The sequence below is a fragment of the Alternaria postmessia genome, assembly GCF_024291825.1.
Source record: "Alternaria postmessia strain BMP 2775 chromosome Unknown scaffold_65, whole genome shotgun sequence".
NCBI lineage: Eukaryota > Fungi > Ascomycota > Dothideomycetes > Pleosporales > Pleosporaceae > Alternaria > Alternaria postmessia.
In genome coordinates, this window is record NW_026260138.1 from 31,273 (window position 1) to 59,034 (window position 27,762).

Below are 27,762 nucleotides of genomic sequence, written 5' to 3' on the forward strand. Positions count from 1 at the left end.
GCGACGACGCGGGACGCATGACGAGATGCATGGACAGCTCACAGTACTAATTCAAAACAGTCTTGGTTTGTCCTGCACCATCTCAAGTGCAAGTTTGTGCAAGGCCGCGTGCATCGAGCGGACAGTGCCGGGCACCGATTGGCCGACAGCCCTAGCAACGACGCTAAGCGGGCCCTTGTTTACATGCCATCAACACTCTGCGACCTTGTTCTCGATTCCATCATCTCTCCAACTACCACCACCACGCCAATGTCTGCCTCGTCGATACACGCAGATGCCCCGCCGGCCGTGGTCCAGGATCCAGAGGGACTCCAATATGAAACGGGAGCACAGCTCGGCAAAGGCGGCTTCGCTATCTGCCATCGCGCGAAGCTGCTGGGCCATGAGCATCTCGGCAGCTCTACAGTCGCTCTGAAGATTGTCAAATCCAAAATGGAGCCTCCCAAGCTGGCGCAAAAGGTACAGAGAGCCTGGACACGGTGGACGCATGTTTGCTGACGCGCCTCAGTTTGTTACTGAATTACAGATCCACTCGAAGCTATCCCATCCCAACATCGTCGAGTTCTTCCGCGCCTTTTCTTTCGAATCAAGCACCTATGTTGTCTTGGAGCTATGCGAAAACGGTTCCCTTGCCGATGCGATCAAGAAGCGCAAATATTTCACCATGCCTGAGATTAGGCGATTCATGATCCAGACATGCGGCGCAATCAAATACCTACACCAACGGAACATCGTACACCGCGATCTCAAGACAGGCAACCTCTTCCTCGACCGCGACATGAACGTCAAAGTCGGCGACTTTGGTCTTGCAGCACTATTGGTGTCACAGAGCGACTATGGGGCGATCCGTCGGACAACCATGTGCGGCACACCCAACTACCTTGCCCCAGAGGTCTTGGAGAAGACAGGAAAGGGTCATGACGAGAAGGTTGACCTATGGGCTATTGGAATCATGATGTACACACTGGCGGTCGGAAGAGCGCCATTCCATGCCGCCAAGCGCGAGGACATTTACCGGAAGTTGAAGGCTCGCGAATACACTTGGCCAGACCTGGCCAGGTTTGCCAATGAAATCACCGACGACCTCCGCGACATCGTTTCGTTATTGTTGGTGCACGAAGACGAGCGACCGACTCCCGACCAGATCGTAGCGCACCCATTCTTCAAACTGGGCTACATTCCGTTGGAACTAGACAGTGGATGCACCTCCCGCGTACCGAAGTGGCCGAAGAACCGTCCACCGACAGCATCGACAATCAGACGTGGATATACCGAGGAATGGTGGCAGCTTTGCAAGTCCTCGTCCGTCGGCGAGTACGAACAAGGAAAAGCATTTGGAACCTACGGTCGCAGGACGAACAAGACTGTCGCGAGGGACTGCCAAAAGGAGATCGAAGCTGGCAAACAGCCAAACATACCCTTCTCCAAAGACGTCGTATATGTACCTTTCCCCGCCCGCGTGCAATGGCCGCATCTGCCAACAGGAGGACTCAGTGAAATATCGGAAGAGAAAGAATCGTCACTAGAAAGTCAAGCTCTCTCAGAAACTACCGGAAACGAGCGGACAAAGAGTCGTGTGGCTAGGGCTCCGAGACGAGAGCAACAGGCGATGCAGACATTAAAAGAAAACGTGGAGCCGGTACAGGAGCCTGAGCCTGCGCACAGAATACTGGACAAACAGCCGACCCGATTAAGGGCAGCGCGCAAGATCTCGAACCCTGGCCGTGTCACTGCGAATACGGCTTCCGCGCCAGCTCCCCTACGCGTCCCTCGAGAGGCAAGAACTTCCACGCGAGCACGGACAGCGAAGGAGAGCGCAAAAGAGGCACCAAAGACGACATCAAACGGACTGCCTGATCTCCCACCTTTACGAGTCACCAAGACGAGCGTTGAAGAGAGCGACAAGCCGGAATCAGCGGCTCAAGCAACGTCGACTAAAAGTGCCGCTCGTTATCGAACCGTCAGCAATGACATGCCTGCCACCGATCCGGTGACTGTTTTGGCGCGCTTGATGACGTTCCGAGACAATCTTGAACGAGCTCTCGATAAGAAGCCTACGAAGTCGAGAAGAGACCAACCACCGCAGTTGCCATTTGTTGCAAAATGGGTAGACTACAGCCGCAGGTATGGGGTTGGATACGTCCTCAATGATGGTAGTATTGGAACTCTCCTCTCAGCAGAGGAGCAGTACCCCGTTACCATCGCTTTTGCGACAGACGGATACAACCATCTACGGAAGGCCGGCGGCAACCGAGAGCTCGCCAAAAGCGTTGCACTGAATTACTACACGACCGTCAAGAAGGATCGAGGACTGTCGCAGATTGAGGTACTAGAATCGCGACGAGTTGAGGAGATTCGGACTGTTTGGCACAAGTTTGGAAAGTACATGTGTGCGACGTTTGGTGACGAAGAAAAGCCGCTCAGGAAAGATCCCCGCGTAAACTTTGTTCGATTTTATCAACGCCTGGGTAACGTCGGGATCTGGGGTTTCGACGATGGCTCCTTCCAAGTAAGTGCTTCTGATACGTACACCAAAGCTCATCTAACAGTTCCCCAGTTCAACTTTCCTGATCATACGAAGCTCGTTCTATCGTCGGACGCAGGCTATGGACATTTCCTTTGCCTACCACTTGATGCAACGTCTCTCCTCGAAGAGACGGGAAATGTGCCATGGAAGCACGTTAAAGCTCGAGCACATCTGCGAGGCTCATTGCAACAGCTTCTATACGGCTCAGCCGACAAGGAGGACAGTTACAAAGAGCTTACAGAGGGCAATCTCCTCCGCGCAAAGATCGAATTCATCTACGCTGTGGTCTCGGAGTGGTGTCAAGAGGGAGGATTAGGCTGCCTCGTGGATCCCAAAGTGTACTCTTGGGGGGGTCCCCAGCTGGAAGAGTCAAAGCGTTTGGACTGGGCGAGTGTAGGGCGTTTTGGTGGTGATGTTTTCTCATGATGATTGAATGACCAGCTTCAAGGCTAAAGCGATGGCGTTTGTGGGATTTGGGATATTTTTATTAGGCACTGGGCATTTCCATGGCGTCTGTGCTATTGAGCAGTGCTGTTCGCTTTCGTTCGAACACTCATTCATGACGGATTGCATGTTGGGGCGTTTCCTCGTAGCGATAACCTTGAATACGACTGAACACGCATCTGGTCACGAACACCAAGATATTGGTGCCTAATGCCTAAAACTGTGACACGTCACGAGAAATTAAGCGTACGCGGCAGACTCGGGCTGTCCTTGTGTTGCGCCTCTGCTGCGACAGTGATTGATGCGGAAGCTGGGCCGAGCCTGGATGGGTCACAGCGACGGTGATTGAATGGTGCAACAACGTGAGCGTCGGCGGTGATGGTGGAAGCAATGCAACCATGATGAATAACAGTCTCACCTGTGCAGGACGGCAGGCAATGGAGGTGAGGCAAGATTACGAAGATATTCCAGCCGCCGCGGCAGCGTACGCGTACTTCGTACTGGAATAACTGTGGCTGTGCGGAATGGGGCGAGTACCCATTCCGAAGCGCCCGATTCCACGTCCAGGGCTCTGACGTTGGCCTGTCTTCAACAACCGCATTGCAGCCATCCTTAGACACCCACACCTTGGAGCGGCTGCTCTTTCCATAGCGACCCTACCTGGCTTTGCCGTCTATTGTTTGAATATTTGCTGCACCCTGGACTCAGCAGCACACTTACTACCCCACTGGCCGGCTTAAGCTACAGGTCCCAGCTCGACGTCGGGCACCAATCATGGTAAGAGGCACAAGGACGTGGATGGAGGAATATCTGCTCACACATTCCTGGTGTAGGGGAAAACCAACCGCGCCGCGCGCAAAGCCGGAGGAGGCGCCCAGCCAAAGGCCCAGTTCGCAACCAAGGCCGTCTTCGAGACCACCAAGAAGAAGGAAGTCGGTGTGTCGGATCTCACCTTGATTAGCAAGGTCTCCAATGAGGCCATCAATGAGAACCTGAAGAAGCGCTTCGAAAATGGCGAGATATACGTGCGTCGACCCGCTTGCGCCAGCCCCGCGTCGCACACATGTGCAGCGATAGACAAGGACAACGACTGACTATGGGCGCAGACATACATTGGACATGTGTTGGTCTCGGTCAACCCGTTCCGCGACTGTACGTACGAGGATTTGCGCTTGCGAGAGGGATGCTGACAAGTGGCAGTGGGCATATACACCGACCAAGTGCTGGAGAGCTACAAGGGCAAGAACAGGCTGGAGGTGCGGTGTTTATCCCTCCACCGGCACGCAGAGCTAACGAGAGACAGGTGCCCCCTCACGTCTTCGCAATCGCCGAGTCCGCCTACTACAATATGAACGCATACAAGGAGAATCAATGTGTCATCATTTCTGGCGAATCAGGAGCAGGAAAGACAGAAGCAGCGAAGCGACTTATGCAGTACATCGCCAACGTCTCAGGAGGCAGCAACTCGTCTATCCAGGAGATCAAGGACATGGTGCTGGCCACCAACCCTTTACTCGAATCCTTCGGAAACGCAAAGACGCTGAGAAACAACAACTCGTCGCGGTTCGGAAAGTACCTCGAGATCCACTTCAATGCGCAAGGAGAGCCAGTGGGAGCAAACATCAACAACTACCTACTTGAGAAGACGCGGGTGACTGGTCAGATCACAAACGAGCGCAACTTCCATATCTTCTACCAGTTCACAAAAGCCGCATCCTCGCAATACAGAGGTATACTACACCTCCGTAGACCCTTAACCTGTGCTGACACGAACAGAAATCTTCGGCCTACAACAACCGCAAGCCTACCTATACACGAGTAAATCTAAATGCTTCGACGTCCCAGGAATCGACGATCATGCCGAGTTCGACGACACGCTGAATGCCATGAAGGTCATTGGACTACCACAAGCTGAGCAGGACAACATCTTCCGAATGCTTGCAGCAATTCTGTGGCTAGGAAACGTAACGTTCCGTGAGGATGATTCTGGCAACGCAGCCATTGTGGACCAGTCAGTCGTGGATTTTGTGGCTTATCTCCTCGAAGTAGACTCGGCGCATGTCAACAAAGCCCTTACCATTCGTGTTATGGAGACGAGTCGAGGAGGACGACGAGGTTCCGTATATGACGTACCTCTGAACTGCGCGCAAGCGGGCGCAGTCCGAGACGCGCTATCAAAGGGAATCTACTTCAACCTTTTCGACTGGATCGTGGAACGCGTCAATGTTTCCTTGAAGGCCCGAGGCGCGACCGCCCAGTCCATTGGTATTTTGGACATTTACGGTTTCGAGATCTTCGAAAAGAACAGCTTCGAGCAATTGTGCATCAACTACGTCAACGAGAAACTACAACAGATCTTCATCCAATTGACGCTCAAGGCGGAGCAAGAAGAGTACGAGCGCGAGCAGATCAAGTGGACGCCCATCAAGTATTTCGACAACAAGATTGTGTGCGATTTGATCGAGGAGAAGCGGCCACCGGGTGTCTTTGCTGCCCTGAACGACGCCTGTGCAACAGCCCATGCCGACCCAACCGCCGCGGATCAAACTTTCGTCCAGAGACTAAACGCTCTATCGTCGAACCCCAACTTCACGCCTCGTCAGGGTCAGTTCGTCATCAAGCACTATGCTGGTGAAGTCTCGTACGCGATTGATGGCATGACCGACAAGAACAAAGACCAGTTACTAAAGGACCTGCTAAACCTGCTCGGACAAAGTAGCAACACTTTTGTACATACGCTCTTCCCGAATCAGGTAGACCAGGACAACAGGCGGCGACCCCCAACGGCTGGAGATAAGATCAAGGCCTCTGCGAACGACCTGGTAACGACTCTGATGCAAGCTCGTCCGTCCTACATCCGTACTATCAAGCCCAACGAAAACAAGTCGCCCAAGGAATTCACCGATGCCAACGTACTTCATCAGGTCAAATACTTGGGTCTTCAAGAGAACGTGCGCATTCGAAGAGCCGGATTCGCATCACGTCAAACCTTCGATAAGTTTGTGGAACGATTCTTCTTGTTGTCACCCAAGTGTTCGTATGCCGGAGAATACACTTGGACTGGGGATTACGAGACCGGAGCGAAACAGATCTTGAAAGATACCAATATTCCAGCGGAGGAATTCCAGATCGGTACAACAAAGGTGTTCATCAAGACTCCTGAGACGCTGTTCGCCTTGGAGACAATGCGCGACAAATACTGGCATAATATGGCTATTCGCATTCAACGTGCATGGAGAAACTACCTGCGATACCGAACAGAGTGTGCAGTACGGATCCAGCGGTTCTGGCGAAAGCTCAACGGAGGCAAAGAATTCATCGAATGGCGAGACCAAGGGCACAAGATCCTCCAAGGCCGTAAAGAGCGCAGGAGGTATAGTTTGATTGGTTCCCGAAGATTTATGGGCGACTATCTCGGTATTGGCAACAAAGGTGGCCCTGGTGAGGTCATTGCTGGTGCCATTGGTATATCCTCGAATGAGGAAGTACCATTCTCATGTAGAGCGGAGGTGCTTGTCTCCAAACTTGGTCGATCGAGTAAACCAGAAGCTCGCTCGCTGATCCTCACGAAGAAGAACGTCTACCTCGTCAAGCAGGTCATGGTGAATCGCCAAGTTCAGATCCAGGCCGAGAGGACAATACCTGTGGGCGCGATTAAGATGATTAGTTGTTCTACACTCAAAGACGACTGGTTCTCGATCGGTGCTGGGTCACCCACCGAGCCTGATCCACTCGTGAACTGCGTTTTTAAGACCGAGTTCTTCACTCAGCTGACGAACGTATTGCGGGGTTCACTGACACTTCAGATAGGCGAGACGTAAGTAAAACAGTTCATTTGCATCTGGAAGCTGCTGACACAAAGTAGGATTCAGTACAATAAGAAGCCTGGCAAGCCGGCCCAAGTCAAGGTCGTCAAAGATCCCGCAGTGCCGAGAGACGACCTGTACAAAAGTGGCACCATCCACACTGGACCAGGAGAGCCACCCAACTCTGTCTCTAAACCCACACCAAAAGGCAAGCAGATCGCTGCAAAGCCCATCACAAAGGGTAAGCTGTTGCGGCCCGGTGGCCCTGGTGGAGGTCCCTCAAAGCTTGCCTCTCGTCCAGCACAACCGAGAGCTGTGCCCACGCCTGCCGCTGCGCAACCGAGAGCTGTACCTCAGCCAGAAGTGTCGCAAGCCAGACCCGTTCCCGCACCGGTCGCTGCCTTGTCAAATGGCATGGGCGCTCACGCGCGTACCGCGTCAGCCGGTTCATCGCGCACGCCCCCTCCGCCTCCTCCGCCGCCGCCGGCGCCAGCTCAACCAAAAGAGCCTCGGTACAAGGCGCTGTATGACTTTGCAGGTCAGAGTGCTGGAGAGCTGAGTCTCGGGAAAGACGAGATCATCCTGGTCACACAGAAGGAGGGCAATGGTGCGTACACCCTGATCTACGGATGAATTGACATACTAACGAACATGTGACAGGTTGGTGGCTAGCATCCCGTCTTGACAAGTCCGCTTCCGGTTGGGCACCTTCTGCGTACCTTGAGGAAGTTGTCCAACGTGCTGCCGCTCCGCCTCCACCTCCAGCGCCACCTGCCCGCCCAGCGAACGGCAAGCCCAAGCCTCCGGCTCCGCCTGCCAAACGTCCTGCTGCTAGAAAGGCTATCAACGGTGACTCTGGGCGGGATAGTGGGTACAGTGGTAGTGGAGGTAGCACCATGGAGAGCGCGAGAGATAGCAGTGGTAGCATCGCTGGTGGACTAGCAGAGGCACTTAGACAGCGACAAGCCGCTATGCATGGAAGGAAACAGGAGGATTGGTAGATTCAAACTCAATGCATCACCAGAGATGCTAATGTGGAGAATAGAGGACTACGTTGAAAAACCCTTTGATCGATGGGTGAGCAATCATGTAGAACAACGGTGTATAGTCATTGTTTACTTGTGTTCATGCTGTAATTGCGGCATGAGCATCAAAGTGATAGTTTTGGTTATGCACTACTGTCTCATACAAGAGACTTCAAAGTGCACTACACGAGTCTTGTTGCATACATCGATGCGCTTCAACACTCGGCCCAGTAACCTCTAGGATCTCACTAATAACGCGTATACTGGCCAATATGCTCTAAAATCATTGCCCCATTATATTGGTACACCATGATACCTTCATCGTGTCGCAGGGCAAAATTACATGTGATTTCGGATCTAGGGAAGCTCAATATTACTGCGACTGAGGAGTCGGAAGGTGATGCGGATCACGCTTCCGGAGTCACCTGCCACAGATGGTCTTTTCAACACCAACAGAATACAGCGCTTTGCATCTCAACGAAGTACTTGCTAGTACCAGCTTTTGGTACTTGTAAAAATGTGAAGTGATTACAATAAATTACTATAGTGCCTTTTCATTTGCTGGCCCTCCAACGATGTCCCGACTAATTCGTTCATGTGTCGTGTGCCAGATATCGCGATGGTAGAAGGCTATCAGGCGGTGCGTGAGTCGATAGCCGACTTTGACAGTGGTTTCTGAATAGATTCGAAGCCTTAACGGAATACGAACTCGCATATGAAAGCGCGGTCAAGATATCCAGGCTTCGCGACGATCATGGTCGCTTGGAGTTCAATCACAGCATCTTGCGCACGTGCTGCGTTGGTGGGGTAAGAACCATCAACATCCAGACGTTTCCATTCCGACTCTCTGGTCTGGTAGTCGCTCTCAACGTCCGATTCCTTCGATCAACCACAATCAACGGTCGCTTGGCCCCCGGAGGACACTTGGTCAGCGTGATATGCACGCCAGGATGCAGACGGTTCACTGGCCCGGGTTCCCGCTAACATACCCGCCTCTCGGGCCGCTACAACCTCACTACGAAATTTCCCACCACTGATTGGTATGCAACTGCTCTGTATCATCCTTTGACTGCCTAATTTGCCCTTCGGAATCTGCTCAACTGCCACTTAGACTAGCCTCGGAAGTTCAGGTCCGCCGTGTCTACTGTCCAACAAAGAAGGCGACGAATCAGGCCCCACGCTGCTTACCCCAAGAAAAGGATGTCTCGCTGAGCGGCATCAACTTGCATGCCTGGTCTACGTGTCACCTGTTTTGTCATTGTACTTGCACGATGTGTCTGGCTCTTACCTGCTCATAGTCTGCAGCATGGTGGAGAAGCAGGCGTTGCTATCATACTCTTCGCGTTACTCTCGGAATTCGCCACAAGGAGCCGTCATGACGGATCTAGATTGAAATCACACATGAGCCTCCTTCCTGGCGACAGATCGAGACGGGCGCGTTAACTTCGGTTGATTGCCCCCCGCCGACCAATAACACTTACCTTGTAGATCTGAGACGACGTGCCTGCGAGCCGTGGCTAGGATAAGGCTTGTTTCCAATAGATCCGGTACTCCAGCGCTTTGTCTGGGTCCATGCGTCAAGAGAGACAATCGTTACCAGCGCTGCGCAAGTACTAAAGGATGACAATCTACTTCAACTGACTTCCTCTGAGTCTGCTGCATCTCGAGCTTGTCATCCTTCTCTCGCTTACGTCTTCTTTCAACCCATCTTTCGTTACCGGGTCGGTTGCAGTGGCAAGAAGCGCGGCAATTCGCTCTACTACTCCGCGTATTGGATGATTAATTCTGGTTGATCTGCAATGGCTACCATCAACATAGGAAACGCTAGCCCGACAGAAGATATCAGACAGTACGACATAAAGCACGCGGCTATCCACATCCAACCGGTGACTCTCGATACGCCAACATTGACACCTGCCGCAACACCAGAGGACGCTTCACCGGCAGAAGAAACAATGGCGGGCAAGAAGATATACTCGATGGAGCGACCGGACGACAGGGCAAGACAACTTGCGGCGAAGCTGACTTTAGAAGAACAGGTACGTTCCCCCTCACTCTGATGAAAGAGATCCTTGAGACTTTAGCGTTCTACATGGCCAAGCACAATGAGAATTCATGCAAGCTTCCTTCAAGGTCTTGTTTTGGGTGTCTTTCTAGGAGTCAAATCATTCGCCAGCAGCAACACTCCGATTTGGATTATGTCTGCGGCAGAAAGCCTAGCGAGATTGGCTTCCGAAGATTGACTTTCAGAATCAATGGCTTTTTCTATTCGCTTAAGACCCCACCTGACCTCGTTAATCTATTTCAAAAGCCGAAGCAGCCTCGGGATTGAGTCGAGCTGACCATTCCAGATCTCACTACTTGCAGGAGCGGACTTCTGGCGGACAGTAGCCATACCCGAGAAGGGCATACCGTCAATCAAGACATCTGACGGGCCCAATGGCGCTCGAGGAGAGTTCTTCACTAACGGCACACCTGTACGCACTCCGGCTTGGCACTGCTTGTTTCACGCTGACAAAGCTAGGCTGCTCTGTTTCCTTGCGGCATATCCATGGCTTCCACGTGGAACGTGGATATGATCGAGGAGATCGGCCGTCATCTGGGAGAAGAATCGAAGGCACGTGGCGCCCACGTATTGCTTGCACCCACGGTGTGCATGCACCGATCCCCTCTGGGTGGCCGCAACTTCGAGTCGTATTCTGAAGATCCTTTCCTTACCGGAAAGCTTGCTGCATCGTATGTTCGCGGTCTCCAGAGCAAGGGTGTCGCTGCTACGATTAAACATTTCCTTGGCAACGAGCAAGAAACTGAGCGACAGGCGTACGATGCCATCATTGCTGAGAGGCCTTTGCGTGAAATCTACCTGAAACCCTTCGAGATAGCTGTTCGAGACGCATCACCATGGGCGCTTATGAGTGCTTACAACATGATCAATGGTGTTCACGCTGACGAGTATGAACATTCGATCAAGGAAGTCCTTCGAGGAGAGTGGAAGTGGAATGGTGCGATTATTTCTGATTGGACAGGCACATATGCGACTGCACCTTCGATAAGAGCTGGTGTTGACATTGAGATGCCGGGACCATCAAAGTGGCGCAAAGTCGAGCAAGTTAAGGAGTGTTTAGAGAATGGCGAGCTAACTCGTGGTGATATTGAAGAATCGGCCGCCAGAGTTTTATATCTCGTGGATCGTGTCAAGGGGCTAAACAATATGACACCCGAAGAGCCAGAGCAGTCTATCGACAACGTTGAGACACGGAACCTTATTCTTCAAGCTGGTATTGAAGGACTGACGCTTCTGAAGAACGAGAACAATGTGCTTCCCATCAAGAATGCGAAGAAGATTGCGATGATTGGGCCGAATGTCAAGCGAGCTATCGCCAGTGGAGGGGGAAGTGCAGGCCTCAATCCCTACTACAACGTTACTCCTTGGCAAGGCCTTCAAAATCGATTCGACGGCGACATTACGTTTGCCCAAGGCTGCGACAGTTCCAAATGGCTACCGCTCGCCTCCCCGTACTGCCAATCCAATGGTGAAACCGGTGTGCAACTAGAGTACTACAAGGGCGACAGATTCAGCGGTGAGCCAGCGGTCATTCAGCACAAAGTCAGCACAGATCTGTGGCTGTGGGACTCTGCGCCAATGGAACTTCTTCCAGACTTCTCCTTCAAAGTCAAGACTACACTCACTCCCAAGTCGACCGGTAACCACAGTTTTAGCTTTGCTTCAGTTGGACCAGGGCGCATGTTCATCAATGGCGACATTTTCATTGACAACTGGGATTGGACTCAAGAAGGTGAGGCTATGTTCTCTGCTTCAGAGGATGTACTTAAGTCAATCCACCTGGAGGCAGGCAAGTCAGTGGAAATTCTGATTGAGAGCACCAACGAAGTACGGCCTGCATCGAAAGTCTCGGTCATCGGTCGTCGCCACGACTATGGCGGCTGCCGGATTGGCTACCAAGAGGAGGACAAGATAGATCGTTTGCAAGAAGCTGCCGACGCAGCGCGCGACGCAGATGTCGCTGTAGTTGTTGTGGGGCTCGACGCCGAGTGGGAATCAGAGGGTTACGACAGACAAACGATGGACCTTCCGAAGAACGGTTCGCAAGATCGCCTGATAGAAGCTGTTCTAGCTGCCAACCCACGCACCGTCGTCGTCAATCAATCCGGAACACCTATTACCATGCCATGGGTACAGAAGGCACCAGCCATTCTCCAGGCATGGTACCAAGGACAGGAAGCCGGAAATGCTCTTGCGGATGTACTACTGGGCAACAGTAGCCCTAGTGGGAAACTGCCAACGACTTTCCCTGTTCGGATCGAAGACAATCCTGCGTACCACAACTGGCCTGGCGAGAATTTAAAGACCGTCTATGGCGAGGGGATTTACGTGGGCTACAGGCATTACGAGCGTTCCAAGATCGCACCACTCTTTGCCTTTGGACACGGTCTTACATACACCACTTTCGAATACAAAACACCAAGAGCTAGCGATACTGTGCTTCAAGAGGACGGAGAGATCATTATCACAGTACCAGTCACAAACAGCGGCTCAGTAGCGGCGCATGAGATTGTTCAAGCATACGTAAAAGACGTCAAGTCGACACTCCCACGTCCCGAGAAAGAACTCCAGGCTTTCGGCAAGGTATTCTTGCAGCCTGGCGAAACGAAAGACGTAATCTTGACGCTCAACAAGTACTCCGTCGGATACTTCGACACAAGTCTCGGGCAGACAGGTGCTTGGATTGCAGAGGAAGGAGAGTTTGAAGTGTTGATTGGTGCCAGCAGTGCTGATATCAGGTAACATTGCCACTCGCTCGATAAATACAGATGGGAATTCACTAACACATGCTGCAGATCGAAACTAAACTTCGAGGTTAAGGAGAGCTTTCAGTGGATCTTTTGATGCAATTGTGGCGTAGTGTTGGAGAATATCTGTCAACGAATACCACGAGTCTTCTTATGTTGGTTGTTCTGAGGCGTCTCTGGTAGGAATGGATGATCGTCATTAAACTGAGTTCAGCGAGTGAAGTCTCGTGCAATGAATACACATATTGGCATGCTTTGAACCGAATTCATAGGTAAAGATTGTGAATCCATCAGTCTGAAAATATGCGACAAGCCAAAGACGTCAAGCTGGGCGACTTCGGCAGACGGCACCTTTTTTGACAAGGCTGACGGCCGAGTGGCTCGGCAATATGACGCGCTGAGTTTCTGAATTTCTGCCACCGCCTTGCGGGCCGACGATAATCCACACGGTCCCTGAACAAGGCCTTGGTTGATCAGAACGCATCATCTCCAGACTGTCCCTAGGCTATTGCGCTTTTTGAGGCAATCGAGACTGTCGCGTACATCTCCAGCTCCGTGTAATCCTCTTTCGGCGTTCGGCTCACGCGACTTCGGCAACCGTATCAGCTACAGCCGCGCTTTTGCTCCTGATCAACAGCGGGCGACCAACTTCTGGAATCGAACCACACCACATCTATCAAGCTTCGCACATTACAACAAGCCGTCCATGAGCTCCAGCAGCCTTTGATCCGTTCAAAACACGACAACGCGACCCCCGAATCGGTCACGTAAGCTCCCTTATCGCCGGCGAGCCTGGTAAAGCCGAGGACATGAATCCAGCGCATCGTGACGGGTGGCCGCCGTCGCAGGCGTCTGCAGGTGGACAGGGTCAGCAGCAAACAGAGCAGGGCCAAGGACAGGCGTCGCGGCCTTTGGGTCCCTATGGGTGCGTACTCGCCTCCCGCTCCCTCCTCCGTAACAGACACGATGGGCGAAGATGCTTCTGAGCTCCTCTTCGCACCACTATTTGATTGCATTCAAGCTGACTTTGCGAGTGATGACAGGCCAAACAACGCGACTCCACAGGGTCCTCCACATGCGTCACCCTCACAGGGTCCGGGACCAGTACTCCCACCACCATCTGGTATGTCGCACAGGCAAACGACGCGCCAGTTCGCATTGCTAACTCCATCACAGGTGGCGGGTATTACTCGTCAAACGCCGCGACGGCCCACAACCAGAATCTCCCCACACTTCCAGGGCTGACGGCGCAACCTCAGCACTCATCACCTCACATGTCCGCCCAACGACCGCCATCTTCAGACGCGGGAGCGCAGGCTCAACAAGGCCCCCAAGCCCCTCCATACTCGTTACCGGGCATATCGCAAACTCTCCAGCAGCAGCAACAACACTTGCCGACTTCGGAGCAGGCCAGCGCTGACAGAGAGCGCGAGATGCGCGAACGCGAGACCAGAGACAGAGAGATGGATTCGCACGCACTGCACCAGCAAGAAGAGATTGTCAAGCGCGAGACGGAACAGCGGGATCGAGAGATCCATGAGCGACAGCAGCGCGAGCACGCTGCGCATCAAAACCACTCAGCGCCAATCCAAATACACCAGCCTGTGGCAGTGGCACCTTCGACGCGAACGATACACGGTCCGAACGGTCTGTTGGGTCAATCGGGACCAATGAATGGACCCCTCGCGCCACCCATGGGTGGTCCCAATCCGAGTGGCCCTATGTATGGGAATGCGCCCGCGCAACATGAGCAGACTACACCACGCATGCAGCACGCGGTGCAGGCACCTATCCAGGCTCAGATGTTGATGCCTTTCGCCGGCCCTCCTGGATCTATGGCCATGGGCCAGGGACAGCAGCCGATCCTCAACGATGCCTTGAGCTATCTGGACCAGGTCAAGGTTCAGTTCGCGGACCACCCCGATGTATACAACCGATTCCTTGATATCATGAAAGACTTCAAGAGTGGTGCGATCGACACTCCGGGGGTCATTGAGAGGGTATCAACTCTTTTCGCGGGCAATCCGGCCTTGATCCAAGGCTTCAACACGTTTCTGCCACCCGGCTACAAGATTGAGTGTGGCACTAACGGCGACCCAAATGCCATTAGAGTGACGACGCCAATGGGTACCATGGTATCGACTATGCCTGCTCCAAGGCCGCTTTCGCCGCCACGCAGCAGCGCCGTCAACGGTAGCAACGGTCCCCAACACGAAGGTACTTACTACGAGACTGCTCAGGGACGCCCTTGGCCCCAGCAACAGAGAGCTCAGGGACCTGAAGGACAGGAATCGATGTTTTCACCAAACAACCGCACTCTCGGACAGCCTCTGTATGGGCCACAACAGGGGCAGCAGGGCCCAGCACCGCATTCGCCAGAGGTTACCTCACGTCCTCATCCTGACCCTGCTGGATCAGCCGCTGCGCTGGCCCACCAGCAAGAGCAGAGAGGAGTTTCTCAATTACAGAACGCAGTATCAGCTGCGACTGGTCGCTCAATGATGTCACCGAGTGTTGATCCAAGTACCTCATTGCAAGGACAAGCCATGAATGGTGCTGCTCAGCTCCCACAGATGGGTGGGGCGGCAGCTGAGAAGAGAGGGCCTGTTGAGTTCAACCATGCAATCAGCTATGTGAACAAAATCAAGGTAAATACGCTCTGTGGACCTAGACCTTGATGTACTAACAGTCACCTAGAATCGATTCGCAGCTCACCCTGACATCTACAAAAACTTTTTGGAGATACTACAGACCTACCAGCGAGAATCGAAACCCATCCAGGACGTGTACGCCCAAGTGACCCACCTGTTCGGCGGCGCGCCCGATCTGCTTGAGGACTTCAAGCAATTCCTTCCGGAATCGGCTGCTCAGCACAGGGCGCAACAGCAGGCTGCTAAGAATGCTGCCGAAGACGCAGTCATGCTCAGCAATGTACGAGGCGAATCAGGTTATGGCGCGGCCGCGAACCAACAAACTCCTGGTCGTGCGGATACATCTCGCCTGCCACCGATGGGTAACTTTGCGCCTACACCTACCGCGAACCGCGACAACAAGAGGAAGCGCGACCGACAGGGACCTGTGGCTGCGCCCATGCCCCCATCCATGCCACAGGAACTACCGACCTCGAACGTTCGCGGCGGTTACAACAACCAGGGAAGCGTCAACAAGGTATGTGAAAGATCTTCCACTATTACGGGCAGGGCTAGGTCATGGCATTGTTTTTCTCTATGCGGCACGTGCATTGCCCATAAACTCTACCTTTTCCTTCCATTTCCATGGTTATACCTTATTTCCATTCCAACGCTACCACATCACAAACATTGTCATCAAGACCACCATCACTATGCTTAATGGTGGGGCAAAATTTTACGCTCATCTCAAACTGAGTTGAAATTTGGCTTTGTTCGGATTAAGTAGAAGACAACATAATGGGATCATCAGCTAACATATCAAAGCGCGCGAAAACCGGACATGGCGCAAAGCAGGCAATTCCCGATGGTCCACCAGTGTCACCTACTCTGACACCTGCGCTGCCTGAGCCGATGCCACCGACGACTACTACGTCACCCAACCAAGATGAGCTTGCATTCTTTGATCGCGTCAAGAAATTTATCGGAAACAAGAACACGATGAATGAGTTCTTGAAGCTTTGCAATCTTTACTCGCAAGATCTGATCGACAAGCAATTGTTGATTTACCGCGCGGCATCATTCATCGGAGGAAACCAGGAATTGTATGCCTGGTTCAAGAAGTTCATGGGCGAAGATGAAGAGCAACAGAAGACCCGTCCAAAGACTGTAAACTCTCGTGTCTCGCTATCGAACTGTCGCAGCCTCGGTCCCAGCTATCGTCTGCTCCCTAGGCGCGAGCGCGAGCGTGTATGTAGCGGGCGCGACGAACTGTGCCGATCGGTCCTAAACGACGAGTGGGCGTCCCATCCGACATGGGCTTCCGAAGATTCTGGTTTCGTCGCCCATCGCAAGAACACGTTTGAAGAGGGCTTGCACCGAATCGAAGAGGAGCGCCATGACTACGACTTCAATATCGAGGCATGCAGCCGCACGATTCAACAGCTTGAACCAATCGCCAATCAGCTTCTTACGATGAAGCCGGAGGATAGGAATGGATTCACGCTACCGCCTGGACTTGGTGGACAGAGCGAAACAATCTACAAGCGGGTTATCATGAAGATCTACGGCCGCGACAGAGGAAAGGACGTGATTAAGGAGCTCTTCGCTATGCCCTGGAGCGTTGTTCCTGTACTTCTTCACAGGCTGAAGACTAAGCTTGAGGATTGGAAGGCCGCTCAGCGCGAGTGGGAGAAGGTCTGGCGCGATCAGACGCAGAAGATTTTCTGGAAATCCCTGGACCATCAGAGCATTACAGTCAAGCAGGCCGACAAGCGACAGTTCCAGCCCAAGTCACTCACAAACGAGATCCAAGTCCGGTACGAAGAACAGAAGCGACTTCAGCAGATTCAAGAGATATCACAGCCGGACTACCAATTTGCCTTCTCTTTCAGAGACGAAGAGGTACTCTTCGACGTAGCTCGATTGATGCTCACTTTCGCCGACAACAACAACAGTGCCGACTTTGCAAAGGTTGTGCCGTTTATCAAAGAGTTCGTTCCTCTATTCTTTGGCATAGATACCGCCAAATTCGAGCAACGGGTACAGACGTCAGGACGCGATACACCAAACGATTCTGGCGAGGACACACCTTCTCCCGACGACGATCTCTCTCAGCGCTCGCAGAAAGGAAAGAAAGGCGACCTCCGCCGCACCATTCTCGACCCTAACAACAAGCCACGCAAGGACAAGGAAGACAGCGTTGCGTCGGCGAGTCGGGACAGTACTCCAGACACATCCGGCATGGACGATGAGGCTGCTGGCGACAGCTCGAACTCCAACCCTCGTGCAGATCAACCAAAACGTGAATGGATAGAATATGTTACTACCCCCACGGCTTTTGGCGATAAGGAGTTCGAACACGAAGAACCCTACCAACGCGTAGAGTTCAACATGTACTCGAATGCTTCCATTTACTGCTTCTTCCGCATGTTCGTCATGCTCTACGAAAGGCTGTTGAAGCTCAAAGAGAGTGAAGAGGAGGTCCGAAAAGTCATCAATCGGGCCAAAGAGCCCAAAGCAGCGCAGAAGTTGAAGATGCTTGACAAGCAGCCTGAAGACTTCTTCAAGGACACATCATCATCAGCGAACTACTATCAACAGCTGCTCGACATGTTCACAGAACAGATATCTGGCGAAGTGGACATGAACTTCATCGAGGAGACCCTACGCAGGTATTATCTTCAGATTGGATGGCAGCTATACTCGTTCGACAGGCTGCTCAGCTCGCTTGTCCGGTTCGCGCTCGCTGTAGTGAGTCACGATAACAAGGATAAGAGCCTTGATATCTACAACCTCTTCAGGAAGGATCGCGTCAACGATACTACAACTCACAAGAACGAGATTAGCTATAGAAAGGCTGTCGAGAAGTTTGCCAAGGATGCTGACACCTACCGTATCACATATGTAAGTCAACGCCTCGCCCATATCAACGACTACATATTAACACGTCTCCAGAACCCCACCAAGATGGAAGCACACGTACGCCTCTTCAAGAAGGATGACCCAACCTTTGAGTTCAACACGCTTGACCGAGTGAAGCGCTGGCGAGCATACGTCGCCTCCTACATGGCTGTGGAACCCACTGAGGAAGTCGACCTGTCTCGCGTACACTACCCTTACCTTAAGAAGCGCCTGGCCAGAACCGAGGACCTCTCAGAGGAAGAACGATTTGATCACGTCAAGCACAGCGACAAGATCACTGTCTCCATCAGCCCCTCTGCTTACATCATGACCTTCATCAACAGCGAACCCTTCGGCACTGGTGGCGTTCAGTACTTTGTGCAGCCAGACGCCGTACGCGCGGGCCTGAGTGAGGCTGTACCGAAGCCGACTGAAGAGTACAAGAAGCTCAACGATGAACGCAGGGAGAGGGTCCAGGAGATTCTTGTCAGGAATAACAGCTGGATGAAGGATCTAAGCCGCGACGATGTAGATGCTAAGAAGGCCGCTTTCAAGAAGGACCTCGAGGAGCCTAGGAAGGTGGCTGATAATGAGGATGTGGACATGGATGGCGCAGACGGTTTCGATTAACTTCCTCGTCACTTGGTTTGCGAAGAGAAGGTTGGGTGGTGACGCCCATCGTTGTATCTTTGGCGTTGTGTGGACTTTGATGTCACAGTGCGACGAAGGGTTGGTGTCTACGATTTCTTGCGTTTTGATATCAACATGTTCGCGTTGCGCGTCCAGAGGAGTGCAGCAAACGGCGTGCCTTGCACAGCACGACATGGTTTTCTTCCGAGACGGCGCTGACGGCGTTTTCAAGGATGATAACCCGACTCGACTCTTCATCTATATCCACTGTGTTTTTAGGATTGAATGTCATTTTCGTCTTCTCGTATCTTGCTGCGTCTTCTACATTACAATCTTCCCTTGGCAGCTCCACGTTCATGCAGTCACTTGACATTCTTCTCCAACCACTCCTCCCACTGATCCGCAGTCCACGAACTACTAATCTCGTTGTTCACAACACCGTCGAATACGACCGTGGGGGTTACATGCACACCGGTCAGTCGATTCGCCTTGACCTGCACCTTGACATCATCCGTGACCCCGTTGCCCGAGTTCAAACTTCCGTCCTCACCGGGCTTATCACTAATCTCCAACAATCCGTAAACCTTGCCCTCATCGACACCCACGGATCCAGCAATCTTAGCAAGCCTCTTATATGTAGCATTCCTCGTTTCATTCACCAGACTGACATCGAAGAAGTCCTTTTGCTGGTCGAACAGCTTCTCGGAGAAATCCCAGAATTTGGACGAGTCAATCTTTTGGACGGCATAGCCGGCTTCATGGACGAGTGTAGAGGAGGGGTGCCAGGGTTGGATTTGCTGCCGGAAGATAGTCACGGCGCGGTCGGAGTACTTCTCTAAGAGTGTTTTACGGAGCGAAGTACCGTAGATTGTTTTGAACATCTTGGCGGAGAAGGGACAGACATAGTCAAGGTCTAGATGTAGATGTTAGTTTGCTTGGTGTGCTTTACAGGAATTGGGAAATGCGGATCATGTGCTTAGGGAAAGACAAGAGGGTCGAAGACGTACAGAGCTCGAGAGTATGAACGGCTTTTGGCTGGATGGCATTGGAAGCGAGCTTCTGGCCGGCGAACTTGGGTGCAAGGGCCATGGCTGTTGTTGCTGTGGCTCTAGGACAGGCGGGTTTGAGAGTTTCAATGTGTCTATTGCCTGAAGTTGGGACCGCAGAACTTATGTAGGTGCACAGACTACGAGTCAAAAGCAATGCTTATATTGTGAGTTAAAGATGGGGTGAGAGCACGCAATGGCGAAATGTATGCATGGTCTCGATGCTTCGTGTATGACGAAAGCGGGGCCGGATCTGGCATGTGAAGACATGGGGTCCATGACACCCGTCTCGAGGGACGCCGGCCCGCTCATACAGTATTGTACCGATACAATTTCAGATTGTACCTGTGCGTTCTCATAACCAATTACCACAGCGTTTGTATGGTACAAAGTGTAGGATATGCGAGGGATGAACTATGGTCAAGGATAGCTCGCCCCTCCCCCACCGCCAACTCCGCTCACTCCCGAGCTTCAAGCTCCATGCAGCACCTCGTCATAAGCAGCCTATAGTGGGCGCTCCAACCTAGGCATCCACTGTCTCTACTCACACATCTTGTTAGTAACCGTCTGCTTCCCAGCAATGTCCGATCCGAGCTCGACAGACGATGACCTCCTCGCCCGCCTCAACGCGCTCAAGAAGTCCTCTGTCAGCCTAGACACAAATTACGGCGCGTCAACAACGCCTACGAACCCCCCTAAACCTACTGATGACCTCGCTGCCCGCTTCGCACGTCTTGGCAGCGCGTCTCCCTCGGGCTCGCCACAGCCGTCACGTACAACGTCCACCAACAACGCAGGCGCACCAGTCGTAGCGCCAGGGGCACCGAGCTACCTGCAAGGAATAGCCCAGGGTATAGGAGACTCGAATGTAGAGTTTAATGAGGAAGACGAAAAGAGTCTGGAGGAGTTGCTTGGCGAGCTGAAGGGCGCCGTAGGTGACCGAAAAGAATGGGACGTGTCCAAAGAGGAGCAACAAGATGTCGGAAAGCTACTGGAAGACATGCGCAAGATACTACCAGAAGTAGTGAATAGCCGGGCACAAGATTCGCCGGGCGGAAATGGGAAACGCAACCAACCATCGAAGGAGGAACTTACAGACTGGGAGAGCATCGAAATCAATGTTGGAAGTGGAGAGGTTGGTAGGGCTCATGAAGACATGGAAAACGAAGAAGAAGAAGAAGGCAACGAAGACAAGAAAACGAGGACCGAGGACGATGAGGCGGACGATGTAATAGCGAGGGTTATGGCGGAACTAGAGATTAGCAACAAGTACGATCCTCCTTCTCCTCCGTCTGGAGATGACAGGTCGGACTCCGGAGGCCAAAAAAGCAAACCAGAAGAGAACACAACGGACGACGGCTTTACACTTCCTTCCGCCCCGAGCACCCTGCCCGAAGACGACTTCGCACGCAGTCAAGCCATCGAGGATGCTTTTACCGCACGCCTGGCCGCCCTAGCTGCCCCTTCTTCATCACAGGCGGATCCTCTTGGTCTCCCCTCTGCTCCATCATTTGCACCCAGGAACAAACCCCCCGTGTCTGCGAATATACAGAAGAAGATTGATGATGAGGTTGATACATGGTGTATCATCTGCCAGGACGACGCGACTCTGAAGTGCCTGGGTTGTGACGACGATTTATATTGCCAGAACTGTTGGATGGAAGGCCATCGAGGGGAGTCTGCTGGCTTCGAGGAGAAGCGACATAAAGCCGTGTTGTATTCGAAGAAGAAGAAACAACAAGCTGCTGCGTGAAAGATCAAAGATGAATCTGTAAAAAAGCTTGCATAAGAGACTGAACATCCGAAGGCAGGAGTCTCCAAGGCGCACAATATACGCCTGGCCTACAATGAGGGGAGCAACTGCCGCTAGGCTTAATCGGTTGCCTCCTCTGCCATGGAAAGGAAAGTGTATATCGGGGCTTATCCTGTAAGCCACCACAGTATAAAGGAGCACAAGAACCATCTCGTCCTCCTTGCATCGCGTCGCTGGATACAACAGGAGACTACCTTGTTGCCACATCAAACGCTCACCGTTAGGTTCGCCTGATGGGAATTTTGCGCCTTCTGTCTTGCTCTAAATTCTACAAGATGCCAGACTACTCCAAGATTTGTGTAGACGAAGCTGAGATGGACCAGGCTATCGTCCTTGTGCGAAATTTTGAAGGGTGTGGTTATGTCTCGCTCTCGATGCTCCTGCTTCATATGCGACATGTACACGTAGAGGCATGAAGGTCTCGTTTTGGCACAGCTGATCTAGACTGTGAAGATGGTCATGATGTATTGTCTCGTTGTTGGAGTATGGCACAAGTAGGATGGCTGTGGAAGGATCTCAAGAGCCACGTGGACTTCAAGATACAGTGATTTTCATCTAGCTTTGTGAGAAGACAAGTGGGAGTCGGTCATAATGGGCTTCTAGCATAAGAGGTAAGTACATACTGTATGTCCGTAGGCGACGCCAGAGTATACTCACGATTTGTGGAACCGCTCATACACCGCCTCGCACATACCCTGTGATGTGAAGTTAGAAGATCTAGAACGTGGTGATCTTCTCTCACCTAACCTTTCTTATTTGCTATCTCACCTTTACGGTCAAAAGCGCTGGTCACCGTTTATGTTCATGTCAAAATCAATCCACTGGCTGCATCTTTAAACACTACCATTATCGTCGCTGCAAGACGCTTACTACAGCTATACCTACGACTACTCTCCATATATCTCGAGACTACAACCTGAAGTCGGAATGGCGGAACACCCCAGGCGTATCTCCGAGATGTACTAAACTCCCCACGATTGCCCATTTTCTGGCTGACCACGTCTCCTAGTACTCCACGCAACTCAGATATATCACCGCTTCTACATCTCCCTGGAGAAATCAGGAATGAGATCTATCAATACGTTCTTAACGAAGGCGTCTACGACTTCATGGATGGTATTGTTTCGCCCACTTACGAATGTGACGAGCGATTTGCTCTCCTCCGAGTCTGCCGCGAGATTTACAACGAAACAAGGCTACTTCCATTCTCTCTTAACACATTCCACTTCGGCAGTTTCAAAGTCTTCCACAAGTTCATCATTAAATTTACTACGACAAAGCAACGTCAAGCCATTCGTGCACTAGACCTAGAAATCTGGACTCAATGCTGCATCGACCACATTGAAGACTTTGATATCCGTCAGATGTACTCGTTATCCGACGTACTTCCGGGACTGCAATCTGTCGATGTACTTAGATACAGTGTGAACTGTTACCCTAAGGCCACGCGTGGTGAACGACAGAAAATTGACCAGTGGCTGCGATGCGGTCTGGACGAGCGCGTGGACATGAATATCTCATAGGAAGATAGATGATCGGGCCTTGTGTGGGAGGTTCATGACTGGTTGTGAGCAAAGTCGGACCAACGAGGAGTTAAATGGATGTACTTGTTCATGGTTGCGCCATCGTGGGTTCTGCTACTCAACGGGGAGAAAAGACGGTCTATGTACAGTAGGTATCTATTTCTCATTATCTGTGTTCCAGCCGAGACTTTTCACATTTCAAGAGTCGTCTCTGCATCATAATGCAAAAGTTTTGTATAGACATCGCTGAAAATTTACATTGAGAGCAGGTGTTCTCACTGATATCGACCGCTACCTATGTATATGGTAAAGTCGAGTTCTGAAGCAAAGTCATATCCATGGTATGCGACATACACTTCCGTCCTCTATTTTACAGCATGTCGAACTACACCCTCAGCGACCCATTTGCCCTCAAACTTCTCCTCGAGTACCCTCAATTTGCTGAAGAAGACATCGTCATCAACATACGCGCCCTTGAGCCACCGCTCACCCTTTGAAGCATCGAAAGCCTTCCTAGCATGCAACACCCTCCTGTTATCGAAGATAACACATTCACCCTCATTCAACCTGTACTCGTACAGATTCTCTTCAGCACTGAGTAGTTTCTCGTATGCATGCGAAGCAGCAATGAATGAGCGAAGCGATGTAGAATTGCCGCTGCCGATACGTGCCTCGAATGGGGCCTGGAAAGGTGGAGACCAATTTATACGGCGAATGGCGAGATTGGTGGGATCACTGTAGTTGGGGTAGGAGAATGTCTCAATCACCGGTCGTGTGAAGTGGTAGTGGTACGTTGGGTGGTGGTAATGGTATGTCACGGGGAAGGTACATAGGGTTCTGAAGTGGCCTTCGGACTGTTGGCGCAGTTGGTGTGCTGCGGCGAAAGAGTCGGAGAAGAAGGATTCACCGCCTGGTGTGCGGGCTCGGAGGAAGTGCAGGAATTGCAGGTGAGGCGGGTTGGATGTATAGAGGAGATCCATGTGGAGACCGAGGTAATCGGGAGTGTAAGCTATGTTCTCGGCTTTGGGCTTTGAGCGAACGTCCCATGTACGGCCATAGAATGTGTCTTTGAGTGTACCGACACGGGAGGCAAGTGAGACTACGGATTCCTCGGATTCTGGCACGTTTTTAATGAAGAGAAGACCGTATCTGTTGAGGTGAGTGAGTGCTTCGAAGAGTGTTTCGTCTTGGGACATGTAGCTGTCATAGTCAATCCATTTGTTGTCTTTTACGATCCTTTTGTTGTCCCAGAACACTCTGTCATCGTGTCGTACTCCACCACGCAACTCGATTTCAGTGTTGAACGCACGCCGTAGCCAGTCGATAGAGTGCCGTGTGCGATGCTCCGGACCAAAGCCTTTGACATCTGTCTTCCACGAGAGCTCGATACATGTCCCCTTGTCCTCGTCAACGACTGTCTTGCAGCTGCCCTCGAGATGTTCAGGAATATCTGAGGTCTGGAAGCGCTTGTTCTTGCTGTCAGGGTCCATGCATTGTGTACATGTGCAGCTGTCACGGAGAAATACAGCGTCGAAGACCTTGGAATCTCCATCGATATTCACAGCGATCTTCTTTGCTGGGCCACCGTCGAGTTGACCGATGCTCGGGTCATTCTGAATGAGAGATTCTTGCTCTTTTGACAGTCTCGAGTCTTGTTCTTGCTGTAGCTGTTCCTGGCGTTTGGTTGGCCGGAAGGGACCATGAGTAGCGGGGCTCCAATCAGCATGCTCGGCCGGCTTAGGTGATCGCCAAAAGGAATTGAAGAAGAAGCGCCGTCTCTGAGCAGCGAATGTAGTCGTGCGAGAGGAAGCCGTAACCTGCAATCTCAGACTTCGTAGCGGTAACTTGGTGGTAACGGTCGAAGACATGGTCGGACGCAGCTGTTTTCAGTGACGAAGTTGGGCGGGGTGGCTTGCTTTTCAGAATCAGGGAGCTTGGTGGAAACAGTCAACCCGTAAACCGAGGTCTCTACCCACCCTTTGCCCGGCACGTTTGCAATTAAAGGCGTCGTACCGATAATCGGCAGTTGGCATCTAATAACGCGCGCGAAAATAGCACGTGTATCGCTTGACGCGCTGGGCGCATGTCTGAGGGTGTCGCACAGCTGAAGCATGAGGTAGGAGCTTGTCTATCTTCACTGTTTCGCGACGTGGCAGGCAGGCAGGCGCAGGCTGACGTAGTTGATAGGGCTCCCAGCGACAGGTTGTCGTCGCAGGTGCGGTTGCCGGCCTGGTATCGCGGTATGTTGGCCCCCTCTTGTTCATGTATAGTGCTGACATAGCCACAGCTTCGTGATAGCTCCTCTCGACGTCATAAAGATCCGCCTGCAACTCCAGATCCACTCCCTCTCCGACCCTCTCAGCGTTCGACATGTCCAGGGACCCGTCTACAAAGGAACAATAGGCACCCTCAAGCAGATCCTCCATGAGGAGGGTGTCACAGGACTATGGAAGGGCAACATACCTGCGGAGTTGATGTACTTGACGTACGGCAGCGCCCAGTTCTCTGCCTATACGTACGTGTCGCACTGGCTGGAGACTATACCTGCACCATATACGCTTCCTAGTTCTGTCACAAACTTCCTCAGTGGTGCGAGTGCGGGTGCTGCTGCTACAACAGCCACCTACCCGCTCGATCTTCTGCGCACGCGCTTTGCTGCCCAAGGAAAAGATCGCGTCTATACCTCCATCATAGCGTCGGTGAAGCACATCGCACAGCATGAAGGACCTAGGGGTTTCTTTCGCGGCCTCGGCGCAGGCGTGAGCCAGATTGTGCCCTACATGGGCCTCTTCTTCGCCAGCTACGAGAGCTTGAAGCCCGTTACCGCCTCCTCTCCCATACCCTTACCACTCGGAAGCTCGGATGCCGTCGCCGGTGTTATCGCGAGCGTTCTTTCCAAAACCGCCGTCTACCCGCTCGACACTACACGCAAGCGACTACAAGTTCAAGGGCCCATGCGCGACCGATACGTTCATCGGAACATACCAACTTATAGCGGTGTCATCAGCACTATAGCGCATATATGGAAGCACGAAGGTAGACGAGGCATGTACCGCGGCTTGACGGTCAGTCTACTGAAGGCTGCGCCAGCCAGCGCCGTTACTATGTGGACATACGAGCGGGCCATGGGGCTCATGTTGGCTTTTGATGAACAGCACAAAGATGATTGAATAGCCTTTTGGCAACTTTAGCATGTATAGACCGGCGTCAAGATACCAAATTCGGCTTCATTGTAGACTGCATTTCCGAATCAAAATTACATTACAACTCGTTCCTTGTGAAAGCATTATGATAGGTTCCCAAACTCACCCTCCCTGCCTCTCCACACGACCTTCACCATAGGTTGTGCTAGGGAGTCTTCGACCCCTTTCTTCGTCATCTCTTCGCTCCACCCTCTGCGTCGCAGCGTCTGCTGTAGAACGAACGCCATATCTACATTGTTTATAGCTACTTCCAGTGTCTCACCCTGAAAGCCTGGTATCACAAAATCCAAGTTTAGCTGTGGAGCCTCGCGTGCAGCAAGGTAGAATGGCGTTGGAAATGGGCCTGGCGGTTGTGGACGCTTGTCCGACTGCGGGCGAGCGAGAAGGACGTGTCTTGCGACGGGTGATTCGCGAAGAGGTGGTGGTGGATGTGGCCGTAAGACAGTGGAACTGGCATGTTTTACGTCAAAGTTAGGGTATTCCTTGCTGAAGTCCTTCTCAAACTTGGAGATTTCATTCTGCGTTTGGACATTGTGATTGTTGAGCAGCCAATTTGTGTGCCCTAATTCTTCAATCTTCTTCTCATTCTCGCGGGCGAGAGCCTCTAGTGCTGCGAGGCGTGAGTTGGTTGACATTTTGTTTGTGCGTGTGTCAGTAAGACCTTGTTAGGCTACGGAGTAGGTTATTTTATAGAAAGAGAGCTGAGTTGTTACCATAGTAATACTCAATATGCACTAAGATCTTGATTTGTGACGGTGTATATTGTGAAGGAACCTTAGTAATTGAAGAGATCAGAAGGGATTTTCACTATATGAATTGGGTGCTGTATTAGTATCTAGATCTCGAGTGATTTCCGGACTTCATCAGGATTCATCACCTACGCTTAGGGATACATATTAGAAAGAGCCATTTGCAGCGTAGAATTGAACTCCACAAAGTGCTGCATAGCCATTCTCTTTGTACATCATACATATACCATGTACTACAGTGTTATAATAAGACGAAGCGACTATCTAATTCTCTTTCACCTTGGATTGATTCACCCATCAGCATTGAGTCGGCATTGCATCAAAATAGCGAAACGCTCTCGAACATTATGACGAATCAAGGATGATTACGCAGAGATTGCGGAGCATCAGGTTAGTATGATGGATAGTATCGCAAGTGTCACATCGAGTACCAGATGTAAAATACTAAAGTGCCTGAAGCTAAATCAATCGAATTACTTCTATATCTGATACTCTACTGTCTATTGTAACGAACGTGAAAACTTATGCAACATGCCAAAACTCAACTTCATCCCACGCTATGCTCCGTTACTGAAACGCTCAAGCCAAGAAAACAAGCAAACGAGTGACTCAAGGAGAACCCTCTCTAACAATTACAACCTCGACAACCCCTC

At 51.9% G+C, this 27,762-nt stretch overlaps 9 protein-coding genes across 9 annotated transcripts; 6 read left to right on the top strand and 3 right to left on the bottom strand.

Moving 5' to 3' along the window:
- Window positions 1-249: 249 nt before the first annotated feature.
- J4E82_008282 (uncharacterized protein) lies at window positions 250-7,778 on the top strand (the record flags this gene model as incomplete). Its single annotated transcript, XM_051734516.1, has 10 exons — window positions 250-459; window positions 509-2,509; window positions 2,558-2,920; window positions 3,805-3,996; window positions 4,078-4,123; window positions 4,172-4,227; window positions 4,275-4,701; window positions 4,748-6,788; window positions 6,837-7,384; window positions 7,438-7,778. The coding sequence occupies 10 exons, from the start codon at window positions 250-252 to the stop codon at window positions 7,776-7,778; spliced, it is 6,225 nt and encodes a 2,074-aa protein (XP_051585695.1).
- Window positions 7,779-9,601: 1,823 nt separating this feature from the next.
- J4E82_008283 (uncharacterized protein) lies at window positions 9,602-12,711 on the top strand (the record flags this gene model as incomplete). Its single annotated transcript, XM_051734517.1, has 4 exons — window positions 9,602-9,841; window positions 10,154-10,279; window positions 10,327-12,605; window positions 12,663-12,711. The coding sequence occupies 4 exons, from the start codon at window positions 9,602-9,604 to the stop codon at window positions 12,709-12,711; spliced, it is 2,694 nt and encodes an 897-aa protein (XP_051585696.1).
- Window positions 12,712-13,535: 824 nt separating this feature from the next.
- On the top strand, window positions 13,536-18,775 carry J4E82_008284 (uncharacterized protein; the record flags this gene model as incomplete). Its single annotated transcript, XM_051734518.1, has 6 exons — window positions 13,536-13,539; window positions 13,576-13,737; window positions 13,791-15,262; window positions 15,312-15,782; window positions 16,070-18,148; window positions 18,200-18,775. 6 exons carry the CDS (start codon window positions 13,536-13,538, stop codon window positions 18,773-18,775), a joined length of 4,764 nt encoding a protein of 1,587 aa, XP_051585697.1.
- A 362-nt stretch (window positions 18,776-19,137) lies between these two features.
- On the bottom strand, window positions 19,138-19,864 carry J4E82_008285 (uncharacterized protein; the record flags this gene model as incomplete). Its single annotated transcript, XM_051734519.1, has 2 exons — window positions 19,138-19,688; window positions 19,783-19,864. 2 exons carry the CDS (start codon window positions 19,862-19,864, stop codon window positions 19,138-19,140), a joined length of 633 nt encoding a protein of 210 aa, XP_051585698.1.
- A 537-nt stretch (window positions 19,865-20,401) lies between these two features.
- Window positions 20,402-21,574, top strand: J4E82_008286 (uncharacterized protein; the record flags this gene model as incomplete). Its single annotated transcript, XM_051734520.1, has 1 exon — window positions 20,402-21,574. One exon carries the CDS (start codon window positions 20,402-20,404, stop codon window positions 21,572-21,574), a length of 1,173 nt encoding a protein of 390 aa, XP_051585699.1.
- Window positions 21,575-22,561: 987 nt separating this feature from the next.
- J4E82_008287 (uncharacterized protein) lies at window positions 22,562-23,157 on the top strand (the record flags this gene model as incomplete). The annotated part of the gene is made up of 2 exons (XM_051734521.1): window positions 22,562-22,593; window positions 22,644-23,157. The coding sequence occupies 2 exons, from the start codon at window positions 22,562-22,564 to the stop codon at window positions 23,155-23,157; spliced, it is 546 nt and encodes a 181-aa protein (XP_051585700.1).
- A 365-nt stretch (window positions 23,158-23,522) lies between these two features.
- J4E82_008288 (uncharacterized protein) lies at window positions 23,523-25,025 on the bottom strand (the record flags this gene model as incomplete). Its single annotated transcript, XM_051734522.1, has 1 exon — window positions 23,523-25,025. One exon carries the CDS (start codon window positions 25,023-25,025, stop codon window positions 23,523-23,525), a length of 1,503 nt encoding a protein of 500 aa, XP_051585701.1.
- A 215-nt stretch (window positions 25,026-25,240) lies between these two features.
- Window positions 25,241-26,327, top strand: TPC1 (mitochondrial thiamine pyrophosphate transporter; the record flags this gene model as incomplete). Its single annotated transcript, XM_051734523.1, has 3 exons — window positions 25,241-25,273; window positions 25,345-25,397; window positions 25,445-26,327. The coding sequence occupies 3 exons, from the start codon at window positions 25,241-25,243 to the stop codon at window positions 26,325-26,327; spliced, it is 969 nt and encodes a 322-aa protein (XP_051585702.1).
- A 116-nt stretch (window positions 26,328-26,443) lies between these two features.
- Window positions 26,444-26,995, bottom strand: J4E82_008290 (uncharacterized protein; the record flags this gene model as incomplete). The annotated part of the gene is made up of 1 exon (XM_051734524.1): window positions 26,444-26,995. The coding sequence occupies one exon, from the start codon at window positions 26,993-26,995 to the stop codon at window positions 26,444-26,446; it is 552 nt and encodes a 183-aa protein (XP_051585703.1).
- Window positions 26,996-27,762: the final 767 nt, after the last annotated feature.